This window comes from Rhea americana, unplaced genomic scaffold (assembly GCF_003343005.1).
Source record: "Rhea americana isolate MKP2758 unplaced genomic scaffold, rheAme1 scaffold_64, whole genome shotgun sequence".
Classification (NCBI taxonomy): domain Eukaryota; kingdom Metazoa; phylum Chordata; class Aves; order Rheiformes; family Rheidae; genus Rhea; species Rhea americana.
In genome coordinates, this window is record NW_028186801.1 from 104,583 (window position 1) to 129,309 (window position 24,727).

The 24,727-nt window shown below is 38.0% G+C and overlaps 1 protein-coding gene across 3 annotated transcripts in view; it reads right to left on the reverse strand.

Moving 5' to 3' along the window:
• SYT1 (synaptotagmin 1) overlaps nucleotides 1-24,727 on the reverse strand; it is a 269,749-nt gene that overhangs the window by 33,323 nt on the left and 211,699 nt on the right. For all 3 annotated transcript variants that reach the window (XM_085320512.1, XM_085320510.1, XM_085320511.1), the window contains one exon: nucleotides 17,783-17,900. In XM_085320512.1, coding sequence (XP_085176638.1) covers nucleotides 17,783-17,900 — 118 coding nt within the window. The remainder of the gene's footprint in view (nucleotides 1-17,782; nucleotides 17,901-24,727) is intronic.

Genomic DNA, 24,727 nt, shown 5'->3' on the forward strand with positions numbered 1-24,727 from the left:
AAAAACAGCGCCTATCTCCAACTCCACTCTTCAGTATCCTTTATTTTTCTATCTTGTTTTTCACTTATTACTGAATCTTCTTACATTTTTTGTAACTTTATTTTGGAGTGCTTCAATACATGATTAATACTGTGAATGATTTCAGTTATCTCTGAAAGCTTTTCCAGAATATCTATTTTACTTAGCTAAATATTTTGGTGGATTTCAAAGAGTTAACAACTAATAGCTCCTGTTGCTGAGCAAAATATTCTTTTCTATACACATGCATCAGTCTGAAGAATGGAAATGGAGTGACCAGCTTGCTCCATGCTTACATACAAGTAAAAATGTAACTCTTAAATATATGGATTTGAGATTAATCTAATCTATCTACTTATGTAACACAATCAATCTACGTACATTTAAATACGTTTGTATTTTGTTATGGCACTTGGGTACCTCAAATGACTAAGATCTACCACTAAATTAATGACACCYGCAGAGAATTGTCAGGCCCCAATTACTTGTATGCTGCTGCTGTCACTGAACTGAGTAAATAGTCTGTCTGGGTTGCAGTACAGACAGTGGAGATGATGTACTGTAATGCAGATTCCAGTCCTGTGCATTAGCATAGCAGCTCAGTGTATGAAGCATTTATGCTGTGTTAACTTAAAAGAATCGGCTTCATTCCCATGTAATACACAACTAATAATTACATTGAAAGCCTCCAATTAAAGCCCTATTTGAAAGCCTTCCAGACCTGCTGAATCCCAAACAAGGAATGGTCAGTGTCAAGTAAAAATTAAATTAAAATGCATTTGATAAAAACCTTAATTAAAAGTGTGTCAGAACAAATACACCTCACTTAATGTCCTGAAGCCCATTAAATTTCAATATGACAAAGTGCCACTAGGTGTGAATACCAGTGATTCAATGCTGCTAGAGATTCAGTGCTGTTTTCCAAACAGCTCTTATTTGCCCTGCAGATTTTTGGCCCTGGGATCATTCCTTTTGAGCCTTGTCTCTGCAGCAGAGAGGAAAAGTGGCATCTCAGAAAAGTTATCTCCGAAAAGCCCAAGACCTGCCCAAGCAGCCAGCCTTTGGGAGGTGGTAAAGAACAGACACAGATAGTTGGTGTTCCCAGCTCCTGACCTACAGGCTGCACTACCAGAAGTATTTGCATCAGCTGTGAGCGCCCAGGGAGCTGGCAAAGATGAACAGCTCTAGCAGTATTGCCCTTCGGACCTTCCTGCACTGAGATTCAATGCACATCTGAGAGGACCACAGGAGCCAGCTAACCCTGAAGTTGTCCTTGATTCTGGTTCTGGTCTACCCGAGAGTAACCTTTGGTGCCACCATACCTGTCACCAGCAACACCAATCCAGGACAATATGAAAAGACTAGACCTTACACTCTCTYCTCCCAAAAGGTAAACAGAATAAATCCCTACCATTTTCTCCGAAGTTTTTCCCCTACCAATACGTTTTTTTCTTATCTCAGGATAATCATAGATAGATTGTACTTTTCTAATTGTTTTCATTCAGTTACTCCTCCAGATTAATAGACTAATACAACTGAAAATCACTGCCATTTCCACACACTGGTATTTTTGAAAACAGAGGCTTATCTTTAAAACTGATTGATAGCAAAATATTGAATAATACAGGCTCCTATTATAAAAATCTACCAGAGATGTAATCTCAAAACCAGTTGCAAAACCCTCAGACAAGAAGCCCAGAAATCATTATAGCACAATGTAATTAGTTTATGATTTTATCAGTGTGCGTGTCAGCAGGAGCAAGAAAAGGACTACTCTTCACAGAGACAATTCTATCACAACAAGGCTTACAAAGATATTAATGTAAAAGCTTCTCTTTGTCTGAAAATCTTTTGCCATGGCAACTTAAAATCAACTGCTTCCAAGTGATTTTAAAGCTTAACCATCCTTCGTAACCTTTGAGCTGCAGACCTGGTATTTCAACTATAACTATTAAATCTTCCTAACAGATGTATACATTATCTCTACAAAGACCTGCATGATAAACAGGTCCATTTACTTGACAGGGACAAGTAATCATTTCAGGTCTCATTCGTGACAGAAATTAGTCAGAAATTATCAGAAATCGTGTATTCAAATCACTCAAACTCTTGGATACAGGCTCCCAGAACGGCTGGGGCATTGAGATGTTTTTTGCATTACAATGAAGCTTCTTTTCACTGAACTGTATTTTTGTGCTGCTTTGCACTTGCTGACAGCGTTGATCCTCTTATCGTCTTTGACGATATCTGATAAGAATTATCTGATTCAATGGGAACTTGAGACAGTTTCAGCTACAGATGTACCAAAATTTACTTTGAAATCCACAGACGCTCTTCTATTCAGTCAGTGAGACTGAGCACATAGATACAAGCTGAACAAAATCTATTACAAATTTCAAATAGCAAATTGTGTACCGCAGCTTCTGTGAATATATGAACTGCACAGAGTACATTTTTAGCCATGACTTTTTAAGCTGTGTTGGGCTAATGGCTCTTAGGCTTGCACATCACAAGCAGTGACTGCAAACAAGTTAACGGACCTGAAAAAATATCCRACACTATGCATTTCTTAAGAAGTGCTTACCATTTTCTGTTCATCCATTMTATTTCTGATTCATATTCAGATGATGGCAGGGAAGAATAATATCTAGAATTCTACTAAGTGGCTTTTGGGGTAATGTTTTGTGGGGCCTGAATTCTCTTAGAACACAAAAGTCCCTGGAGATCTTAGTTAAATGCAGTCATGATAGAAATAATATATAACATGGCCATATATTCTCTGTGAAGAAAGAGATTTGCACACAGTGAAGGAGGTGGGAGAATCTCAAGGTTCTGGGTCAAAAAGCTGTGAATGTATTCAGGAAATTCATGGCTTATTATTATTACTSCCACAGTAGCCCTCAGAGGCCCCTTTCAGTTGGACATTGGCTCCATGCTCACTGGCTCCAAGGCAGCACTGTTTCAGGTTAGAGATGATATGAGAGCAAACAACGGGATATAGWAATGTTTTCCAAGGTCAAACTTAGCCTTACGGCCCAAAATATCATTTAGGTGCACACAGAATAACATTGGCACATTTTAGGTACCCAAAATAGTAAATGCAAGAAGATCTTAACATGGGTATGTGGTAAACCGTAGGTACCAGTGTTTTGTGGAAAAATATTTCTAAGTGTCCAATGTTCTACCACTGCACGTTCCACAGAACACAACCATCTGGATTCCCCACATGTCAAGATGTCCTCACTGTCCTAAAACTTTAAGAGATACAGAAAATTGCACACTCGAATCCCTTGCGGAGGTTGTCTGGCATGCTCAGTTCATGCTTAGCATGGGGAGAGAGGTTGTCACTGAGCTCTGCACAAAGCACAGCCTTCAAAAACTCAGTCAAAAATGTAGTTGCTTGTGGAAACAGAGAAGGTGATTCTGGGTTTTCATGAATGGCATATGAACTTGGGAAGCAACAATTCTGCTTGTGTTTCCTGCTTAATGGCAAGGAAGGCAATCCTCTATCTTCTCTAAGAATTTCCTAATCACCAGGCTCTAGTCTTGGTTAGTCATTAGGAAATCAAATCCTTTTCTGAAATCTGGGCACAAGTAAATGAGAAGGAAAGGATCCTGCAGCAGGAAGATCACCTTGTAGGAAACATCTTGACTTTGTAAACCAGTGGTTAGGACACTYAGATGTATAAGGACAAACGAAGATCTGTAGTTTAAGAGATTTTACTCTGGTAGGATCACACAAGCTTTCTGCATGAGGAAGTCATAAATTAAAATCCAAAGGCATACACCAAAGCAGTAACCATAACTTAAGATTTCCCTGACAGTTTCAGGCACTATTACTAAATTAGTCATGTTCCCATGGCACCCGTATCTTCACTGCCTCATGCAATTGCACATGTAGAGCCATAGGGAATATTAATATATAGAGACTCCCTGCGAATTGCTAGAGGTACTTCTTAGAGAAATACAGTTGAACTTTATCTCTTTAGATTTTGTTTTGATGCCTTAGAGAATCAGGATTCTTACTAGTCTAAGCTTGCCTTGAAATAATATTTTTATCATTTAGTACTACATTTAGCACTACATTGACCTCCAGGAATCAGCTTTTCGACAGAGGAGCTCAAGGGAGTGCAATACATACATTTTTCTTCTGCATACTCCTTTTCAAATTTGGCTATCCAAGTCAAGATAGATGGCTAAATTAGCATGGACTCTGTTATTTCCCTATTGACTGCACTCAGGTAAGCATTAGCTTAAGTCCAGAAATCTCTACGAAGCCACAAGTATTAGAAAGAATTTCTTGAATCAAGTCCTTTATTCATAAACAAAACATTGACAGCCTCTCTGTGCTATCAGAGCTGTGTAAAAGCATAACTGGGACATCAACCCTCTGCTTCTCAGCTTATGAAGGCTTGGCCCTGAACAGCTGATGCAGTGCATATTTGGTCACTGTGACTGACTGAACTGGGAGAAGCTGGTAAAAGAACATTTTAAGATGTACTTAAGACTGTAAGCACAGATGGGATTTGGAGAAGCACATAGCTAAGTACATTCCAGAGAATCACCGAAATCTAATACGACTTCTTATTCTGTACCTCAAGACACATAAATGACTTCAAAATGTGACTAGATGTCCACCCTCTTGTTTTTAAAATTCGCTGTATTGTTTTACTCAACAATTTTCTTCCATAGTTAAGTGCAAAATTATATATATATATATATATATATATATATATATATGCTTACTCCTTTTGTCTGTTAAAAATCACCTGCTTGGTACTATAATTGCATGCCACTTTTTTGCATATGCTAAGCAACAAATAAAGATGTATCAGTGGTCTATTTATCTTTGTAAAAGAAAGAAATTCACCTACACTAGTTCACTTTTATGAATTTTCCTTCTTTGAAATAAAAATGTTGTTAGAAGTTTTAAAATAAAGCTTGTCATTCTCTACATTTCCTTTAATTTATTAGTATGTTGTATATTGAGCTTCTTGTCCATAGCAGAGCGTAGATCTGGACGTCTGATGCCACCATATGCTGTGCTGTCAAATGTGTTGATGTAAAATTTGAAAATGTGCTTTTGAGCCAATGTTAATGCTTCAGCTTACCAGGACTTTAGAGAGGAAAAGGCAAGCTTTATGCGGATTTAGTGTGGCTATTGACAAGCTTGTGCTGTTCTACAGTAGTTTGTATTTTATGACCATTGTCAAAACCGTAATGTGACTCTTTTAGCTTGCCCAAATCTTTGGTGATGCATAGTTGGCATCTCTTGGTGTCTTTTCCCAAACCAAAATTTTTGCCGTCCTGACAATTTGCATGTATTTTCTTTCAAATAATTTTCACTGGAATTATTTAGGCTTTTAACATCCCTTTGAGTATCATTATTTATCATGATAACCTGATTAAGTATCATGATAACCTGATTAAGTCATCAAGTGATTTACTGTTTCTTATATGCCCTATTTCTTTCACTCTGATTAGCTTGTGAGACAATCTCTAATCACAGTGCTTTTTCTTTTTAAGATGGCTTGCAGAGTATTTAGGAATAATTGCTATTCAGGCAGATTTTTTTCTACACATGTAAAAATTTGTAGGGAAATTGTTGAGAAGAAATAAAAAACAGATGTTAGACAATATTCCTTCATATTTCCTGATGCTAAAAAGGTGGCATTCATTTATGAAAAGACAGAACAAACATCAAGTCAACACAAAGTGGTCCAGCAATAGGCCAAAACCTTTYCCAAATCTGTGGCCATATACGTATATTAAAAAAAAAAAACAACATTACAAAATCAAAAATCTGAGTTCTCTCACCCTTTACATGATTAAGTAGAAACTTCACCTGATGAAAATCAATGGGACAATTTGTGAACATGTCTCACTGGCATGTTGTGGAATGGCAGAATCTATATGTCACACRCACTTTTCATTTCTTAAGGTATGTATGAATTTGAGAGACAAGGAGGAAAACAAACATTCACTGTACATGGAAGGATAAAACAGGAGAAAGATGGCTTTTAAACTTCTGAGAGTAAATAAAAACCAGTAGAGGAAAACATCGGTAGAAATATAAAACTGAATGTGAAAGTTTTGTGGATGACCAGAACARTATCTTTAATTGAAACAACACTGGAATTAATACAGGACAGTATTGTTCCATATGGATGTTTGGATCTCTGCCAGAAAAACTGCACCATCTTCCTTTTATCAAAAAGTGGCCTGAAATTATGTGTGATACAGTAAGACTACCTTACTTTTCAACATACCAGACATGGTACTGACTAGGCAAATACACYAAGAATAGTCCTGAGACAGTGCCTGCCTGTAAATCTGACCCAAAGATATTGAGRGATAGTTCAATTAGCGTCATCCTTCAGATACCCAGGCCACTGCCATAAAATCTGAGTTTCATGAATGGGTGTTGTCATTAGCCATATTGAGAAGTCTAGAGCCCAAACTCCCCCACCTTTCTCATTATGCAGTGAGTACAATAGCTTTATCTATAGATGGCAGCACTATCAATTTACTTACTTCACCCTGTTATCAAACACATGAGATAAATAGCCATAAACAGCATACAGAACACGCACTTATACAATGCATCTCATTTAGTATGCCTGATTGCTATAATATATAAAAGTCAAACAAACAAAAAAACATTCCCCTAGGGTTCTTCACATTTGAAGCAGATTTCATGGAAATTTAACTCAATTTCAGGAATATAATTGAACTAACAATCTGTTCTCTCAGACAGGACGTCCCCTGCTTGATATTATGCAGGGCTGGACAGGTGCCAAAGCAGATTTGAATGTACCTCAAAGTGCTTGGGAAAAATGACTGGCTTTTCTAAAAGCAAGATATATGAGCTGGATAGGTCAAGCAGTAGCACTATGGATGATGTTATTCTTCCTTTCTATTTCCTATCAGCATTCAGATATGCTTAAATTGTAAACAAAGAGAAAATATAGCAAACACTGTAAACAAGAAAAGCCAATGTGCTTATCTAGTGAGTGCTTAGCAAAAATGAAACCTATATGCAAATAAATAGCAATGAAATGCTTGGGGACTGTGCTCTGTGCCCAGATACGAAGCCAACAGCCAAGAAGCCAAAACAGGCTTTCTAAAATCAGAGTATGACTTAGGTTATTCAGATTCAGGGTCTCCCATGCACAGAGAGCAATTAAAACTAGAGATGAAGTAACAGAATGATTTTGAACAAACATATAGATTTTTAAAAAGTATTCGTTTCAGCCAGAAACTAGAAAGAAAAAAAGTCTCCACTGAAGAAAATGAGAATATATTTAAATATGAATCACCACAGAATGTTTGCCACTCAGTTTGCAAAAAAATAAAGTAAGTATATTTTTTTCTGTTTATGTTCCCAAGGAAACACAGTCTAGCAGATCATCCTGTCTTTTTTGTGTATAAGTACCAGCCTGGTGATTGACCACCCCCTTTCCACATCTTTTTAGTATATTGGCCAGTGTAAATTAAACTTGACAGGATCACAGGGCTCTCAGGGATATTAAATTCCTTTAAATACAAGCTTTGTGAAAGTACATGGCCAGGTGGAATACGAGAGCCAACTAAGCATCACTGTATGAGGTGAAAGATGCAACATGGTCTTACCTCTTATCACACATCAGAAAATACATGTGGGAAAGAGATACTATGGGTGGAAAAAAGTTTCAATTGAAGTATGCATTTTATTAGACATCATAATATGCATAATATAACACTCAGAAATTCAAAACAAAATTTGCATTTTCCGCTGCTCAGAGAACTGCACTTTAAACTACCTGAAGACTACCATTGGCCTTGGCTTTTTGGCAGCTCTTAATGCAACGGAATATTCCCTGAGTGCAAAATCTACCTTAAGATGAAAAGTTATGATATCAGTAGCATATGCCGTGCTTATTCATGGAATCTGAAGTTGAGGATCTAATACTTAGATGTTACAGCAGTTGGTATTTTATAAATGTCATAGACACATTGCTTACATAACAAAAAGTGTGTGCTGGTGTATTTGGAAGATGTGTCTATTGTCTGAATAATTTTCACTTATGAAACATAGATGATTGTCTATCYCTTGGCCTGGATCCTCTCACAGTTCTCCATTTTTTTATGAGAAGAATCCAAACCCCCAGTCAAAACGATTCAATCCATGGCCCAGATAGACCAGAAACAATGYGACTTTCTCATATCAGAATCAATTTCTTGACTAATTGAGGTTAAAGAACTCACTCAATTTAGGAAATCACTCACTCGCTCTCCCACAGTGACGACCAGAAGATGAAGGCTGAGCAGCAGATGGAAACGCTGCTCTTGTTTTCCCAACCAGAAGCCAGATAGTAACGTCCTGAAGTACATGCTCCCTCAGCAATGGGGCACTATGGAAAGTCTCCTGGAATGGCTGAGCCAGTACTTGGCCTTCACCATCCAGGAAGAAGTTGGATCCAGTTCCCTTTAAGCTTGCTGCAGCTCCAGTGAAAGCAACTTTGAATGACAACAGCAAGAAACTTCTCCCAGAAACAAAGTTTTGTTTCCACAGCATTCTAGATCCAGATCCCAAATATATTATTTGTAYAGTAACATACAGCTTCTTTTTAATTAAATATTTTCCTCTATGTTTTTTTAGCCATAAGGGAGCAGCCTGCATTAACTTAGCTGCCAACCAGCTGAAACCATTTGCCGTGCAAGACTTGCTGATGCTGTCACATAGTTACATAAGCATTTCTTCACATCCCACATAGCCATGGCTTCTGAACTTAAACAACCTGTCATGTTGCATGGTCTCATAATTACCACTTTTAGCATCCTTCAAATGTCGACAGCCATGTGATGGTTCCTGATGGAAAACAAGTGATACAGCCGAGCACCCAAACTCAGCTTCTTGGAACTTACTACATGAACATATCCCTCATGCCAATATTATAAAAATAATGGCCCCAGAGCCAGCTGCACTAGAAAGATTTCTGGAGAGACGCAGAGTTTAAGAAGCTTTCTCACCAGGGCTAAGTCATGCCATTGATATATTCTCTTTCTTGGGAGGGTGGATTTAGCCTGTAGACTTGTGTAGCTAAARTGTTCTATGAAATGGGAATTCTGTGGACATATACAAAAAAAAAAGGTGCCGCAGGTTAGGTTTGATAGCTAAGATTAAACAGTATCCTTACTTCTCCCAGCTGAAGTAATTCCTAGGGGGATGCTGCTGAGCTGCATAGGTCACATTCAGATCCTGAAATCCTCATGTATCAGTACTTGAAGGACATGAATTAAAATTTGGTTCTGCCTACTGTTAAATCATGCACAGATTTATAATGTACATATGATGTGACATAACTCACAATACAGAGCTCACAAGTCTTACAAGACTTTCTACTTTCCCCCAAAACATAAAAAACCCACTGAATTTTACAGTGGGTGGGATTCTATATGGTAGATTTCCTTTTATCCATGTTTTGTAAGAAAAAACCTGAATATTATTCATCAATCATTGGTCAGTTGTGTCAGATAAGACTTGAATTTTGCAGTCAAATAAGGAAATTTATGTCTGTTGGCATATAYACTGGACAGATGATATGAGATCTGTGCTTTATTTGTGTCTTTCTTTGATGAGAGTCATATATTTTAACATACAATGATTATTACATTAATATCTAATGTGATTGGATGCCAAAAGAAAACYCTGCACATAAAAATTTTGGTTTAAGATGAGTGAAAAATGCCGCTATTTGTAAATTTGAGAACAGCTCAGCAGAAATGAAAGGATTCATGCAGGGAATCAGCAATAGCATATTCATCAACAAGACAGAAAAAAGACAGCATAATAAACAAAAAAGAAAGACAATCTTAATCTACTCCGATGGAATAAAATCACTGGACTAACAACTGTAAAATGTCAGAAGGAAATTTTTGCTTCAAAACACCAGGTTTGCTGTCTTACCAACAAGACTGGTATACTGAAGAAAAAACACTTTTTTTTTTTTTTTTAGTTTTAAAACAATTACAGTCTTAGGAGGGGAAAGTGGACCACATTACTCTTTATCTTTAGCTTAACAAAACCACCTTAGCTGTCCAAACAAAACTAAGTATCTAAATAAAGGTCTGGCTTGTGAAGATAACCTCACTCATGCTCAGGCTTGTCTTGCCCTTCAATGCATCTGGAAGTGTCACAGAAATGAGACATTCGCACTTGACAATAATATCAACTGGAATTAGGTGGCTCTAAGACAGTCTGGCCTGTGTTGGCAGGCAGAAGTACGGCCCAAATGCTGGCTTTTCTACAACATTTATGAATGAATTTATGAATGAAACTGAGAGGTAAAATATTAGGAAAGAGAACACCACTGAGATTCATATCATTCTTCTGAGATACACAAAAGGCACAATGAGGACACCTGAATGTTGGCCCCTGAGTCTCAATCAGCGATCGCATTGCTTCCTGTCACTTACGGAAAGGTAAGGGGAATTTTTCTTCAATGGGGTTCATAGAAGAAAAGGCAGGACTTGACCTTTTACCTTCAGTTAGAAAGTTTTGGAAAATGAATTTTGGAACTGGGAATGGAAACAGTCTTTTTCATTTTTGTTGAATGCTAAACCTCTTGTGGCTGCCAGGGGAGAGCTTTACCTGTCAAATTTGTGAACAGATTGGAACAACTATCACCTATAAAGTGTATAAGTAAAGTAATGATACTGACAAGCTAGAAGCTTTCTTCCTCTATTTCTTGTTAAAATAAAGTATAAATTTGCTAGAAGCATCACTTTATCTTCCTAGCTGTATTTTTCAGTCCAGTGTATCAGAAAACGCATGAAGTTCCCTTCTTCATATACAACCCTTGCTCACTTCAGGGACGATKCAGGATCAGGTGTCTGACCTGTGAAATGGTTCTTTCTGTTGAGATGCACATGCAAGGCAGTTACGCTTCGGAAACAGAGCCACGAGGCCCATAAGATGTAACCACATAAGAACTAGTAGAAACTAATTGCCTTTCCTGCCCATGAGGGATTAAACAAAGAAAAATGTGTGGGGGATTTTAATGTACAAACCAGGTTTTAAGATTGCTTCTCCTCCTTCATAAAGTCCTACAAACTCCATCAAACTTCAGCTGCACAAAAAYGCTTGTGCTGTCTTAAGAACCTGTATGACTTTACGTAGTGCTAAAAAAGAAATACTCTCAATTATACTTTTCAAGCTTCTGTGAACATTTTAGCACTAATCTGAACTGTATTTATAGAGACGAAAAAAGTCATTTTCTTTCTGAGCTCATCTTTTAATTTTTTCTTCTAACTCATTAAAAAATGTAAGAAATAGGCTGCAATTTTCAGAGTAAAAATAAATTAAACTTACTTGTAAGAGAACAACTCTGACTAATTTCCCTAAAGACTACAGAATCTATCTACAGTATTTCGACATCTATTTTACAGCCACTCATATTTTTATGAAATTCTTGTAGAGCTTGAAAACTCAAAGTATTAACCATCTCATTTTCATACAAGTAATTAACACGTATGTTTTCACATTTGCTTTGGGAGCTGCATAACCAAATAAAAACACTATATTACAAGTAGAAATAAGTGCACACATACACACACAATACAGCATGTAGACGTGGCTATTCAAGTAAAAGAAAAAGAAGTCTTCCTGCTCTCTGTTTTGGAGAAGGTGTGGGGGAGAAATCAATGGCAATGCTAAAAAATTATGATTTTTGGCTGACAGAGTCCACATAGCTAGTCGCTGTTCTGGTGCGCCTTTGGTCAGTGTGGATGACTAAGGAGATACACACCTATAACTAGACTTCTTCCCTTTTTCAAACCAAGCAGCTACTGTATGACGATTCTGAATGAGCCCAGGCATTTTTTTGGGCAGTGTTTGTCCCACGGTTACTAAGGTTTCTAAGAGCAATGTTTGTACATTGGTAATTAGCAAGTACAATCTCTTTTTCCTCATTTTAGGCATAGCAGGAAAAAAAGAGCAGAATGATTTGACTTTGCCTCTTTGTCAGAACTGCCACTTTTGATGGTTCMTTTAAGACAATATATATATTATTGTGTGCAGTAGCCTGTACCATATGATTCAGTGCAAAATCTGTACTCAGTCCATAATGGATAATTACCTGACAGCTCCTCATAAGAACCCCCAAAATGCCCTGAAATAGGAGAGCTTATGTATCTTTTCACATTGCTTCTATGATGAATATCTTGTCATGTTGAATCCCTTTTAATTTTGGAATCACCTTCTTCAGCTCTCAACTTGAGGAAGAAGGTGATCTGAAGTCAAAGATTCAAGTTGGTTTAGAAGAAACAACTCCAAAAGGCCTTATCTACCTCTTGAAAGAGGACTATTTCAGACAAGAAATCCCTTGTCACTGCCCAGTACTGGGGAAGATATCACCAACAGGAACATTAATCTCGTAGCAGGGAGAGATTTTAATACGACAGAGGCTTGAGGACTGATCCTGTCACCACTGTAGGAACACAAAATGGAATTTACTGTGATGCTGTGAGACTATTTTGGAAGCACTGRAGAGGTGCATTGCTGTTTCAGCCAYTGAMTGTTGGAAATTCTGCCAGTGAGTGAATTACAGTAGAGATATTGTAAAAATCCTCACTGTAACTAGAGATCTTAAAATATTTGTTGGTACTGATCTCTGCTGGATCCTTTAGGATTAAGCTAGTTGTAAATGCAGCTGGTGTGGTGGTGTTTGTTTTTTATTTTTAATTTTGTCTTTTAATAAGGCTGTTTTCTTTTCTCTTAATGTTCACTGAATTATGCTTACAGTATGGCTTATATCAAGGCCTTGGCACTAATAGTGTATTTCTCTTCCCATAATATTACATTCATGTTAGCTAGCTTTTAGGGTTTCTTCTGTTTTAATGAAGTTATTAAAGTGAATGTTCTGACCTGCATAATTCATGAGCATTCACTCTCTCTTCAAAGATCTGGTCTCTAAACTATTTTTTATTTTTCAGTGACATTCTTTTAAAAAGAATATACAACAAAGCCCTTTGAATTTTTCTGCAATATTTAAAATAAATATGTAATTGAGAAAACTAGCTTTATTTCTGCTGCAGTATTATTTGGTCCCCAGAGGTGGTTCTGGCTTATAGTATCTGCTTGGCAGATACAAAGAAGCGCTGTGTATCTTCTATTCATAACTTATAAATATTGAGATTAACTTTCACACATAATGGACGGGACTGTGGGCCATGGTCTCTTCCATGGCAGCGTCTGCAGCCTTCTGCAGAAGGAAGATCACCCGGATCCCATCACAACTCTTTTTCTCTTTGCAGTTCTTCCTTAGCATTAATCTGGCATAAATAGGTGCGATTTAGGGGCTGCTGTAATGTATGCTACTTGGCAACAGTTCCCAAGGTAATCTTGGAGCTCTTCTCCCTGTCCAAACTCYGGGTCTGACCAAGAGGAATGGTGAGAGGCAGCATTGCTAAGGAGATAAGGGAAGAAAGAAAAGCTTGCTACTAGGATACGTTCCTGCTAATTAGGCTGACTAAAGGCTAACCGTATTAAAATAATACACATAAAATACAAATAYATTAGTTTTCAAAGTTTTTTAGAAGGAATAAATCATTTTGAAATTAATCCAGAAAGGATGATAAGCTATTTTAAGGCTTATACTTGTTATCAGCTACTAAAAAGTGAAACATCTTAGCAAAAATGCATTAAAGCAAAACAGTATTTTGCCAGCAATATATACTGCCACTGGAGTTCTTAAGACCGTGCTTTAAGCCAAAGGGCCTGGGTGCCTATAAACACCCATAGCAACAGTTTGTTCAGGTGCCAGTCCCAGTCGCTTCTGAAAGTTCAGAGGGAAAAGTTTTCCAACGTATTCGGGTGATTTATTTCAATGATCAGCTCAGTCAAAACACGTAAAGCTGCAGGAAGTTAGATGTGGTAAGGGTTAAACGACTGTTTTTTCTTTGGAAAATAAGAAAAAATTACAACTATGAAGCAAGATTAAGATGAATTTAAATAAAGGCTTCATACTTGCTCATTTAAAGCAGTAACTGAAATCACCACCACTCTGATTTGAATGAATATCTCATCGGGGAGATGCAGATAATTCCTGCTGTCTTTCTGGGACAGAAGGGATTGTAAACYTGAATAAAGTATCCCAAAGCATAGACAACCCTTGTGATCTTAATGGCATTGCTGAGCAGTGCTGTGTCCTTCTGGAGAAATTAGTTGGACTTTGTCTTTACAGGCTGTTTGTTGAGATCAAACTGCAAGCTGGTTTTGAACTCTTTCAGTTTTGCAAATTATCTAAATGCAATTAAAAAGAAAATCCCACAATTACTTAGGAGTCTAAGTTCTCTTTATTTTCAGTAAGACATAAGCTTTTAAGTCATTTAGATATTTTGAGTGAAGAATACCTATAATGCCATGTAACAGAGGTTTATCAAACTCAGATAGATAAATAAAAATAATCGCTTTATAGCCAACATTCCTACATATCACCTGCCAGATGTCAGATTCATTAAAAATGCATTTGAATATAATTTAAATAATTAAAATGCCATTTTAAAAAATGCATAATTGTTTGCCAGAGGCTCTTGGTAACCAGAAGTAATAATTTTCACTTGTTGTGGTGACTTGATGAGTGCAGGCTGAACAGTTTCGGTGTCTGAGCCAAGGTTTGCTTTAGTCACAGCCTGATGTTGCAATTAAGTTTAAGACCTGGGAGTTTATTGTTCAGATGGGTGATCTGTTTTTTTTCACAAGGAGTCTAATGAATTTGATGATTAGTCTGTTGTCTTTTACTGTCTGTTTCCAAAGTAGTTTGCACTTGGCTTTTGACTGCTTATAAAATTTATGGAAAAGTTCAGGCTGCTGCTTTGTTTGCAAGTGTAGCAACCATTAAATAGGATACATATACTGCCTAGCTGGGTCACTGGCAGATTCACTGAAGAAATGTGAGGGGAGGCAGTACTTTCAATTGATTTTGACTTGTCTGTTGGTTTTGACAGGTGTCTTGTTAAGTAGGCTGCACTTCAGGACAATAAAAATACATATGTTTAAAATTAAGCATGTTCTTGACCACAATTATGGATGCATTCCACCTTTTAATACATTACTGAACAGAAGTGCAGAAGGCTACAGAGCCGCTATGACTGACTGGTGGTTTGCTCCRGGGTAAAAGATACTGCAACTGTTCAAGTTTTCTACATTACTGAGGAGCAAAGGTATACTTAACAGAAGTAGTCATACTAAAATGTGCAGGGAAGCGGGTGTCTGGGCGCCCTCCTTCCGGCCGTGCGGCTAACCTCCCCTGTGCGGCATGGAGCCRGGCGGAAGAAAAAGCCCTGCTCTTTCCAAATATCTGCCTTTGGCTTTTCCAGCATCTTCTCCGAAAGAGGTGAGAATAACAAAAACATATTTTAAACTCAAAAACCAGACACTTCTGGCCTACTTTTGACAAACTTCTAGCATTTTTTAAATCTGTGACACCTACATAATTTTCAGCTCTTGGTAATGGCCTTCCCTTGGTGACAGTAAGTGCTCTGGTGCGTACAGGTAACATTCAGAACGCATTTGATTGTTAACATTTTCCCACCTCCACTGCAATGCAAAACTTTCTGTCTTGCAAAATGGAAAGCAATTTCAGTTTCTAGAGAAAAATAACAAAACTAGTGGGAAAAGCGTTCACTAATTGAGATAAAATCCTGCCACCTTCACTGTCACTAAACAGTGCCTTACTTTGAGAGTAGGTATTATTTAATGTGAATAATGACAACAAAATCTCAGCTTGATTTCAGAAGTTCTTTCTGCATAATTTATTCAAAAGAGAAATTCCCTAATGGAATATACTGGATCCACTTTAAACTAACATTATTTTATCTATAATTACTGCCTCAGGAATACCATACTAACTGCCATTTATCACTGTCAGAGACTTTTGAATTCTTACTACAAGCACAGTATCCCACTGGGTTTGTTTGTCTCTGAGAGAACATGATGTTTTTAGGTTGAAATGGCCCTAAAAAATGTGAACAAAACCTATCATCCCCATGAAATGTATTTAAATGTCCTTTTACACTGTTCTGGCACTTTAGCACATACAGGAGAGCAAATGACCATTTTCTCTCGTTATTTGCAGCACAATGCGTTATATTTTCCTCCTGAAGTTTGTAAGCCTTCAATTCATTAGTGCTCCCTCTGTTCCCTTCTTTTCTTACAAGTTGAGTAGCCATTATTTATCACTGTTTATAGCCATTATTTATCGTTATTTGTTGCAAACCCTGGGAAAGAATACAGATGCTCTGGTTCTTAYGCCTGTACTTTAGTCACAAAAAACATGCTTTGTCATTACGAGAGTCCAGTCTTTCATTAGTATACAGTTTGCAAGGAAACGTGCATAAGAACATTAATTTGCAATAGGTTCAGTTTAGAATGGTAGGGAAACTCTTAGTGGTGTGTGCTGAACTGGTGTCCACATCTTAAACTGGGCGTTGAAAAGCTAGACTTGATTCAGACAAGAACTACAATGATGTTCTGATGACTTTTACATTATGGCGTCTCTTGCTGTACAGTGAAAGACTTCAAAAGCAAATAAAATAAAATAAAGATACCTGGTAACTAGTAAGAGACTTGTTCCTCCATATTTTGTGACCAATCCTCCTGTCATTGTTCATCAAAAATAGCAAACAAAACCTCCAAGCTTACTTTGGTCGGGTTATAATTTCTATTTATATTTTGAGTTTATCTCTTATCTTGTGCTAAGAAGATTGGAAACAAAAGCCAAACACAGCAATAAAAGTTTTCAGTTCTAGAGCTGTGCTGGAGACATCATCATTCCCTCTGTTGAAACTGTTCCTTTTGAGTGCAAGGTACATAAAACAAATTTCTCCCGGAAAGACCTATCCTTATAAAGCATCTTGTCATTTAATTTGGCCTCGGCTAATTGGCAATTCAGACAGTAATTGGCTTCCAAGAACTCCAGATGCAGCAGAGAGCATGGAGCTCCACTAGCTCTCATGACACAGTGCCACCCGAGGGACATGGCCCTGCCACAACGTGTGCTGAATGCACCCGCCCTCCGAGACGAGATATGTGCCCTCACTTGGAGCCTGCCTACGACAGAAGACCACAAGGACTATTTGTAGGCATTGTGCATCCTGGAGGCACCAGCCTCCTCAACTACCCCAAGTGCAAGACCGTCGTTTTGATTGCCGGTGCATAGGTGAACACAGAGCGAGAGAACGTGGCTCTCTCCTTCCCCGCTTTGTGCATTGGCCAGTCATACCTGAGCCCTTCAGATGAGACAGTTATCCCACCACCTCAGCCAGTAGTCAGCATGGTGACCTGTTGTAAGTCCCTCTGTTATGTATTATCATTAACATTGCAGGGAAATGCTCACATTTTGTGAGATTAACAGACAATAGGAATTGTAGTYGGATTTCTTTCTTTTTTTTTTTTYYTTTTTTTTTCTCCTGCCTGAATAGTCCGTATTTATCTCCAGGCAACAGAGAAGAAGGAAAGTACAGAGAGCTTGCAATGTCATCTGACTGTTTAACTCTTCAGACCTCGTCTAGGAGCAGAATGTAATGCATAATGAAATTCCCTTTTTTAAGCTAGAAAGAGTTCTGATACACTCAATCATTTACTGCGTTTCAGAAAACACAAAACACATTTTTTCAGACTGTGAACAAGAGCCCTTAACTTCTCAACCAAGAGAATGGAAAGTGAGTTGTTTTTCAGGCCAACGAGCCTGTACAACCTACAAGGAGATATTTATGCACTTACCTGATAGTCCACCAACGTCCATCTTCTTCAGGTTCTTTGCCTCTAGAATGACGACAGTCAGCTTGCCAGCAGTAGGCACATAACGGAGGGAGAAGCAGATATCACCCAGTTTTTCTTGCTGGAAAGCAAACAAGACATAGTGTGATTTTTTTTTTTTTTTTTGTTCTTAATCATTTTTGTACTTTTTAAATATAGTTGTAAAAGCCACAAAGACAATCAACAGGACTACATTTCAAATTCCTACTGTAAAATAAAATGTTCAAATTAACAACATAAGGTATGTGCCACAAGTTGCCTAGCTTAAATCCTTGATAACCTCAAGTCTGTTGTAGCAACTAGATGTCACAAGAATTACTCTGTATGGAGCCAAACAGCAAGATATGTGCTGGCTACGACGCAGGCTACACAGCTTTCATCAGCACTTCATCTCAGACAATCCGGCTCCCGCAGATACTATTTGACATTTAACATCAACCGACAGAGGCATGATTTTTTTTCCAGATTGTGTTTCAGTGGAAGTCAATTAACACACATGCACACACCACCACTAGACTGTTTTTTGCAGAACAAGAATGTGGGTCTTTCTCATCATACTTTGTCACAAAAGCAGAAAAGTGCAATAACCAACAAGCACAAAGCAATCTATAAAAAAGCTCTGTCTCCCATCTGACTGGCAAAATAGAGGGCAGAGAGGCTGGGAAAGCTCACAGTGCATCCCTCCTGCCATCACAAATAGCTGGAAGGATTTGGTTTTGCCTTCAGCCTCACGCTTATCAGCTGGGATCCTGCCAAACACAACCTTCCATCATTCATTGCTTCGTATTTTCTCAACAGGTCTGGCATAGAGGGAAAGGCTTAATTATGTTCAGAATTATAGGAACTTTGTTTCAAAAGTAAAGAGTAATCTATTTGAACTTGCAGAYGTGAGAGAGAGCAAAGAGCAGAGCACCGCTTAGAAAAAAATCATTAGGATGATGAGAGCTGCCTTTCTGCTTTCTCTGAGGCACAGTGGTATCTCTAGGGGGTTAACTACGGTGCTTYTGCGAGAAGACGAATCAGGTTACACTAAATAGCCCTATAAGGCATTTCTGACAGCACTGTTTCTCTTTCAAAGACAGCAGTCCTTATGGCACATATCTATTTCCACAATTTATTCTGGCAGTAGACTATAAAGCTATAAAGTACATTTCTGTCAAGATATGGCTCCAGTGGCTTTTTTTTTATTATTATTATTATTTTTGGACTGTATTCCAAGGTTGCTTGTTGAAAAGTTTCGGCGGCATACCCAAGCTCTTTGCCAAGAAGAATGCTCTTTTCCTTCTCCCCCCTGCCTCCTACAAATACAAAAAAGACATGGCAATGTAGGAGGTTTGAAAAGCCAAGGGGAAAGGGACAAACCAGAATCTCATCCAGAAAGCACCAGGAGCACCACTGATAGCAACTGTTCACAAATCCACAGAGGCAGTTGACATTTCACAGAGAAAAAACAGCCCATGTTCTAAGGATTTTGCCATGTAAAATCCACCAAAATGCTCTTTTTTTTTTTTCAAACTGGGAGCTTAAGTTTCTAAGTCATTTAAGATAAGTTGAATTTCAACCATTAAGCCAGATTTTTGGCATTGCATTAGAAATAGATGTCTAGCTAAACAGATACTTAAAACCTGTTTTTAGAAGCACTTCTGAAGATTAAGTAAATATGTTGTCTTAAGGTGTTTTATTTACTGTAATCTGTGCAAATGAAGTATATACATATCTCTGTGCGCGTTAGCACTTTCGAAAGTTAAATCCCTACTGAATAGCATATACTGCATATATTGTAATTTCCTTATCTCAACAGCTCTTACACATAATCACTTTTTATCCAGGTTTAGATAAAATCTGCAGTATATCCACCTGAAGGGTGTGTGCCAGATAGTCAGCTATACTTCAAAGTTTACATTTTCCTCCTGTATCTAAAGTTGCATGGCTCCACTTTAGAAGACATTCTTGGGGATGCAGGAATCTAGTTACGTTGTTTTAAATGAAGGATTGGAGCCTTACATTTTAAGAACTACGTGGCATCATGTAGTTATTGTTCCTTTTAATTTTCAAAAACTTAGAAACTTCAAAAATACTATAATACCTATAAGATGGTAGACTCTGAAATAATCATTACATGCTGGGAACAAGACATTAGGATTGTAATAGATAGCTCCATGCAGAACATTAGCTCAGTGATCACCAGTGGTCAAAAAATGTATAGAACTAACATAAAGTTAAAAAAAAAAATTAGGGAAGGCACAGCAGGAAGGAACAGAATAGCTTATGATGTTAAATATATCCATCCATGTATAAAAAACTGTATAAATGCATGTGCACCTCTATCTTGAAAACTGGTATGGTTATTGTGTTCCTCCCCCCACCTCTAAAAAAAAAAAAAAAAGTATATGGTAGAATTTGGAAAAGTTTCAAGAAGAGTACGAGGAATGATCAAAGATATGACACAGCTATATCCGTATCAGGAACAGCTAAGTAGATTAAGACTCTTCAGGCGGGAAAGGAGATAATTGAGAAAAGGTAGCTTAGAGACCTTGACTRCCCCAGCAAAGCTATAAAGATATTATGACCTGGTTTGAAAAAAAGAGACCCTGGTATCACAAAATTTACATTTTTAACTCATATCTAAATAACCCAAGATATCTTTCAGGGCATGGACTGCATTTTTGTGGATACTTACCAATCCTCTTTGTCCATATAGGCTGTTCAAAATACCAGCATAGATTCTGACCATGGAAATACGGATTTTAGGTGTTCAGTCTGCATAGCTCATGCTCAGCTCTAACCGACCATGCAATGGCCTGGTGACAGCAATACACGCTCCTGTTCCCTTGACATTCAGTTTTGGAACTGGCTGTGTTTGCTGGGCTCACGGTGAAGTTGATCTATCACTTGCAGCTTGTTTAGAATGGAAGAAATCAATTGCCTATTGATTTGTGTTATCACAATCATAGATAACCCAGCCTCCTTGCATCCTTCGCAGTAGCTGCTCTATTACCTGGTAGACTTGGTTTAAATTAGCCTGCTTGATTTATGGCACTTTGCATAAGACCGAAACAGAGCATGTTTGAAAGTTCTGCTTCGTCTCCCATTTCAGACACCATTGTACTCACATATTATCCAACACATGGCTCTGCCATCAGACCTGGGTTMAGGAGGCGGCAGTTTAGTTATAGCGGCATGGGAACTTGCATTCCTCAGAAATGTACCTCATTTACTGGCTACCATTTATTTCCKTAGTTATTTTTCAATTAATACTGCACTTCCTATATACAGTTCCTTGGATTGCTCTTATCCAGCTATTTCTACATGTGTATGTGTATTTGTGTTGAGACTGGAGCATGTTTAGTAAGCACAAAATTGTATTAGGATAGTTGTTTCTGATCTGGGTGCTTCAGCAGAGGCTGGAGGAGGTACTTTACAAACACAGTTATTGCCACAGAGTCCATCACCTCTCACCAGCCTTTTTCCATCCGTAATCATGTTACGCTTCTGTGCAAATACTGCAATTGTCTACACAGAAGAGTAATTTTATGAGAGCATTTAATGCATTTWTAGCCTCTTTTAATGTAATTTTAGCTGCGGGAAGCACGGAGGAGAAGCCAGTACCTTGTAAACAGCAGTTTTTTGTAGATCACCAGCAAGCCATGGGAAATGGCAGCAGGTGATGGACTCATTCTAGTGAATAACTTGAAGAAAAAGCATAGGTACCTCTTTAAATTCCAATAGAATGACATTTAKTACTTTTTTTGTTGTTATTAAAATCTGTATAACTGCATTCCTCAGTATTTCTTGTACGTTTACATTTTCTCTTTGCATGACTGCCACAGGTTTTCTGTTCCTAGGTAGGTTTGTATTTTTTTCTATAATTCCTTAAAATATTTGTTGGGCAAAAAATACTGCGAGTGGCAGCACTGCAATGAAGCAACAAAAAGCAATCACTAGAGGTGGGGTTTGCAGGAGATAATTACAAACCCCTGCAGGGCTATGAGGTACAGATGAGTGCTTCTGGCATGGTGATTATCTCATGAAGGTGCCTTATTGTTATTATGAATTTCTTTCAGCCCGATGTATAAATAATTTATGTTAGTAAATTACTTTGATCTCTGATGGAAACTGCAAGTTAGTGTAAGAAACTTCCAACTGGGAGGTTCACAGACATTAACCTATTCATGTATAATGCCTAAACACCAATCAAAAGACTTGCTCCATCTAAGCAACTTCATAATTTCATTACATTTAAAGAGGATGCGATGCAGTAAAACATAAATGACATAGACAGCACTGGTACCACTTCTTCAGCTTATAAAAAGCTATTTAAGGCCCTCTTGAGAACCTGGTCTTTTTAGAGAAGGCTCCAGGTGGCTCCTGCCTGTCTCACATCTCCTGCTTTCTCTTGTCAGTATTCACTTTGGCCTTGGTAACGGTGTTCTAAAGAGCTATTGAGAGAAATGCTATTTATGCAGATTATTCTCATTCACATTACAGAATCTCTACCAGTAATATCCATCTTCTTCATATAAATATTCTCCATATTTTCATGTAAGAAGATACAAAAAAGTTGATGCTTGTAGCTCTTTTGGTAAAGCAAAACCAAAATAACGAGCCACCGCACCCGAGGGTTTTTCCTAATGGGACCTAAGACTCCAAAATAGTCAGTGGAAGGATGTAAACACACAATGGGGTAGATTTCCAAATTCAGTACCAGTTTTTGATTCTGGGTATTTGCATAAGCTTCAGAGAAACACAGTAGGATGTGTTTGTGGGTGAAGACCCAAAATACAATCTTCCACCAATCAMTATTTGCAATACGAGCCAATATTGTTCACTGTATAGTTTTCATGCCAATCAGAATGTTTTAACATTCTCTGGAGAAAACAGGGACAGCACAAAGATGGGTTATAAGCTAACTGACTTCTTTCAAATTCAGGAAAACTGTAAGGACAGAATCTCTAATTCTAACCAATACGAAGTAAAAATCCTACATCCATGGGCTTCAGTTAGGTCACTGCATTCTGTGTCCACTTATAGAGACCTCAAATCTAACAAATTTGTTCTCCTGGCATGTCAGCAATGAATACATGAAGCCACCAAGGCATCATTCTAACACTACCAGCAGAATCRCTGCACTGTTAGATGCATAGATGAATAGATGCAGAAATTGATAACGTGGACTGGCCACAACTTCAAGTAAGCCACTGTAGCAAGTGGGCAGAATTAGCTACCCATACACATAGCTGGGACCTGTAATTGGGAAAATATCATGTGTCATGTCCCCCTCCCCCTCCCCACCAGTACAAACAGGGAGCATACTGAGAAATGGAGAATGAGATACTGGTTTGCTGGGCTCCTTCCTTTTCTTTAAATATGAAATTTTATTTCTGTAACAGCTGCCTTCAACATTACAAGCTTCAAGCGCATTACATTTTTGATAAATACATAGTTAAAGAATCAAGTAAAAATCCTAGCCTTGCAATAGGTACTATCAGGCAAGAAAGAAAATCTTTTGCTCTTAGACTTGCAAATCAGGAAACAGATGACCCATAATATGAAGATCTTTCTGCCACAATTAGGCAAAGGAGTGGGAAGTGAGCAAGAAGTTCTTAAAATCCAGTTTACATAAACAGGCTAGAAATAGATGGTACAGGAGAGAAAGAAAAAGGAGATCAGGAAAAAAAAGAAAAGCTGGAGGGAGATTTCAGCTAATGTGTCAGCCCATTCTTATGTCCCTTTTGGAGACTCTCACCTGAATATTTATGCATAGCAAGTATCACTGCATCTCCAGGTCTATGGACTATTTGGGGGAGAAAGTACTGAGGATGAATAGGAAAGGCAGAATTTTCCTGAGCCTTTTCAATCCAAAGGCTGATTATGGAAGCAGATACTTCAGACTTATGAAATGTTAACTACAAACCCAGTCAATATAAACTTAAAGGCTTTAACAACTAAATCACTAGCCTGACAAGCAGAACAATTCCTTTAGTGTCAAAAAGAATTTCAAGTCCGTGAACACAGCAGCAATGCTGTTAGATAGCTAGCACTAACCAGGTGCAAAATGCCTCTGGAGATAAGGAGGAACCTTCCTCCTGGCTGCATACATTGCACTTTTGAAGAGAATCTCTTAAAATAATACAAGTATGAACAGATGAGTGCCCTGTTGTTCACTTGCTTATTCAGGGATCAGTCTTTATTCATAGGAATAACCCACTTGTCTTCTAAAATGGAAGTACAAAGTATCTGTGGGCAAAAGACTTTCATCTTTGATTTCACTAACATTATTTCAGAGATGCATTTCATAGGTCGTACTCTCTTCAAACGTGAAAGCTTGGCCATAAAGGGAAGTTCCTGTTAGTGTTCAGTTACAAGCCACATAACAAGTGAATTAAGAGGAAAAGCAAAGTGAAATAAGTTATAAAAGGAGATCTAAAGAGAAACAAAGCGAAGATCCAGAGAGCCTGTTTCAGATGCTATAAAAAAGGGATCAGCGGTGACAGTAGTCTAAGAGGGGACAGAAAGGCGACCGATGCTAGGTGAACAGGGAACAGAAATAGAATCAAAGGTCCGCAAGGGAAGTTTTAAAAGAGAGAAGTTTTAGAGAGGACCGGGAACAACCTTTCAAAGTGAATTTATTAGAGGTATCAGGAGGTGATATCTGTAGGCATATAGTTATGATATAAAGCAGGAGTGTGCAAGAGCCATGCGAAACAGCTTTAATTGCATATTCCTTTCCACTGCTTTCCCTACCACAGTCCTACTCTGCGACTCCTTTGTCATACCACCTCTGTAAAGCAGCACTGTTTTTTACCTTTGCTTAAAGGGAACAGAGCTGGCAGGATCTTCYTATGGAAATAACTTCCATGTTTTTCACTCTGAACAGCACCACTTGGCAYAGAAATTATCATCACTGTT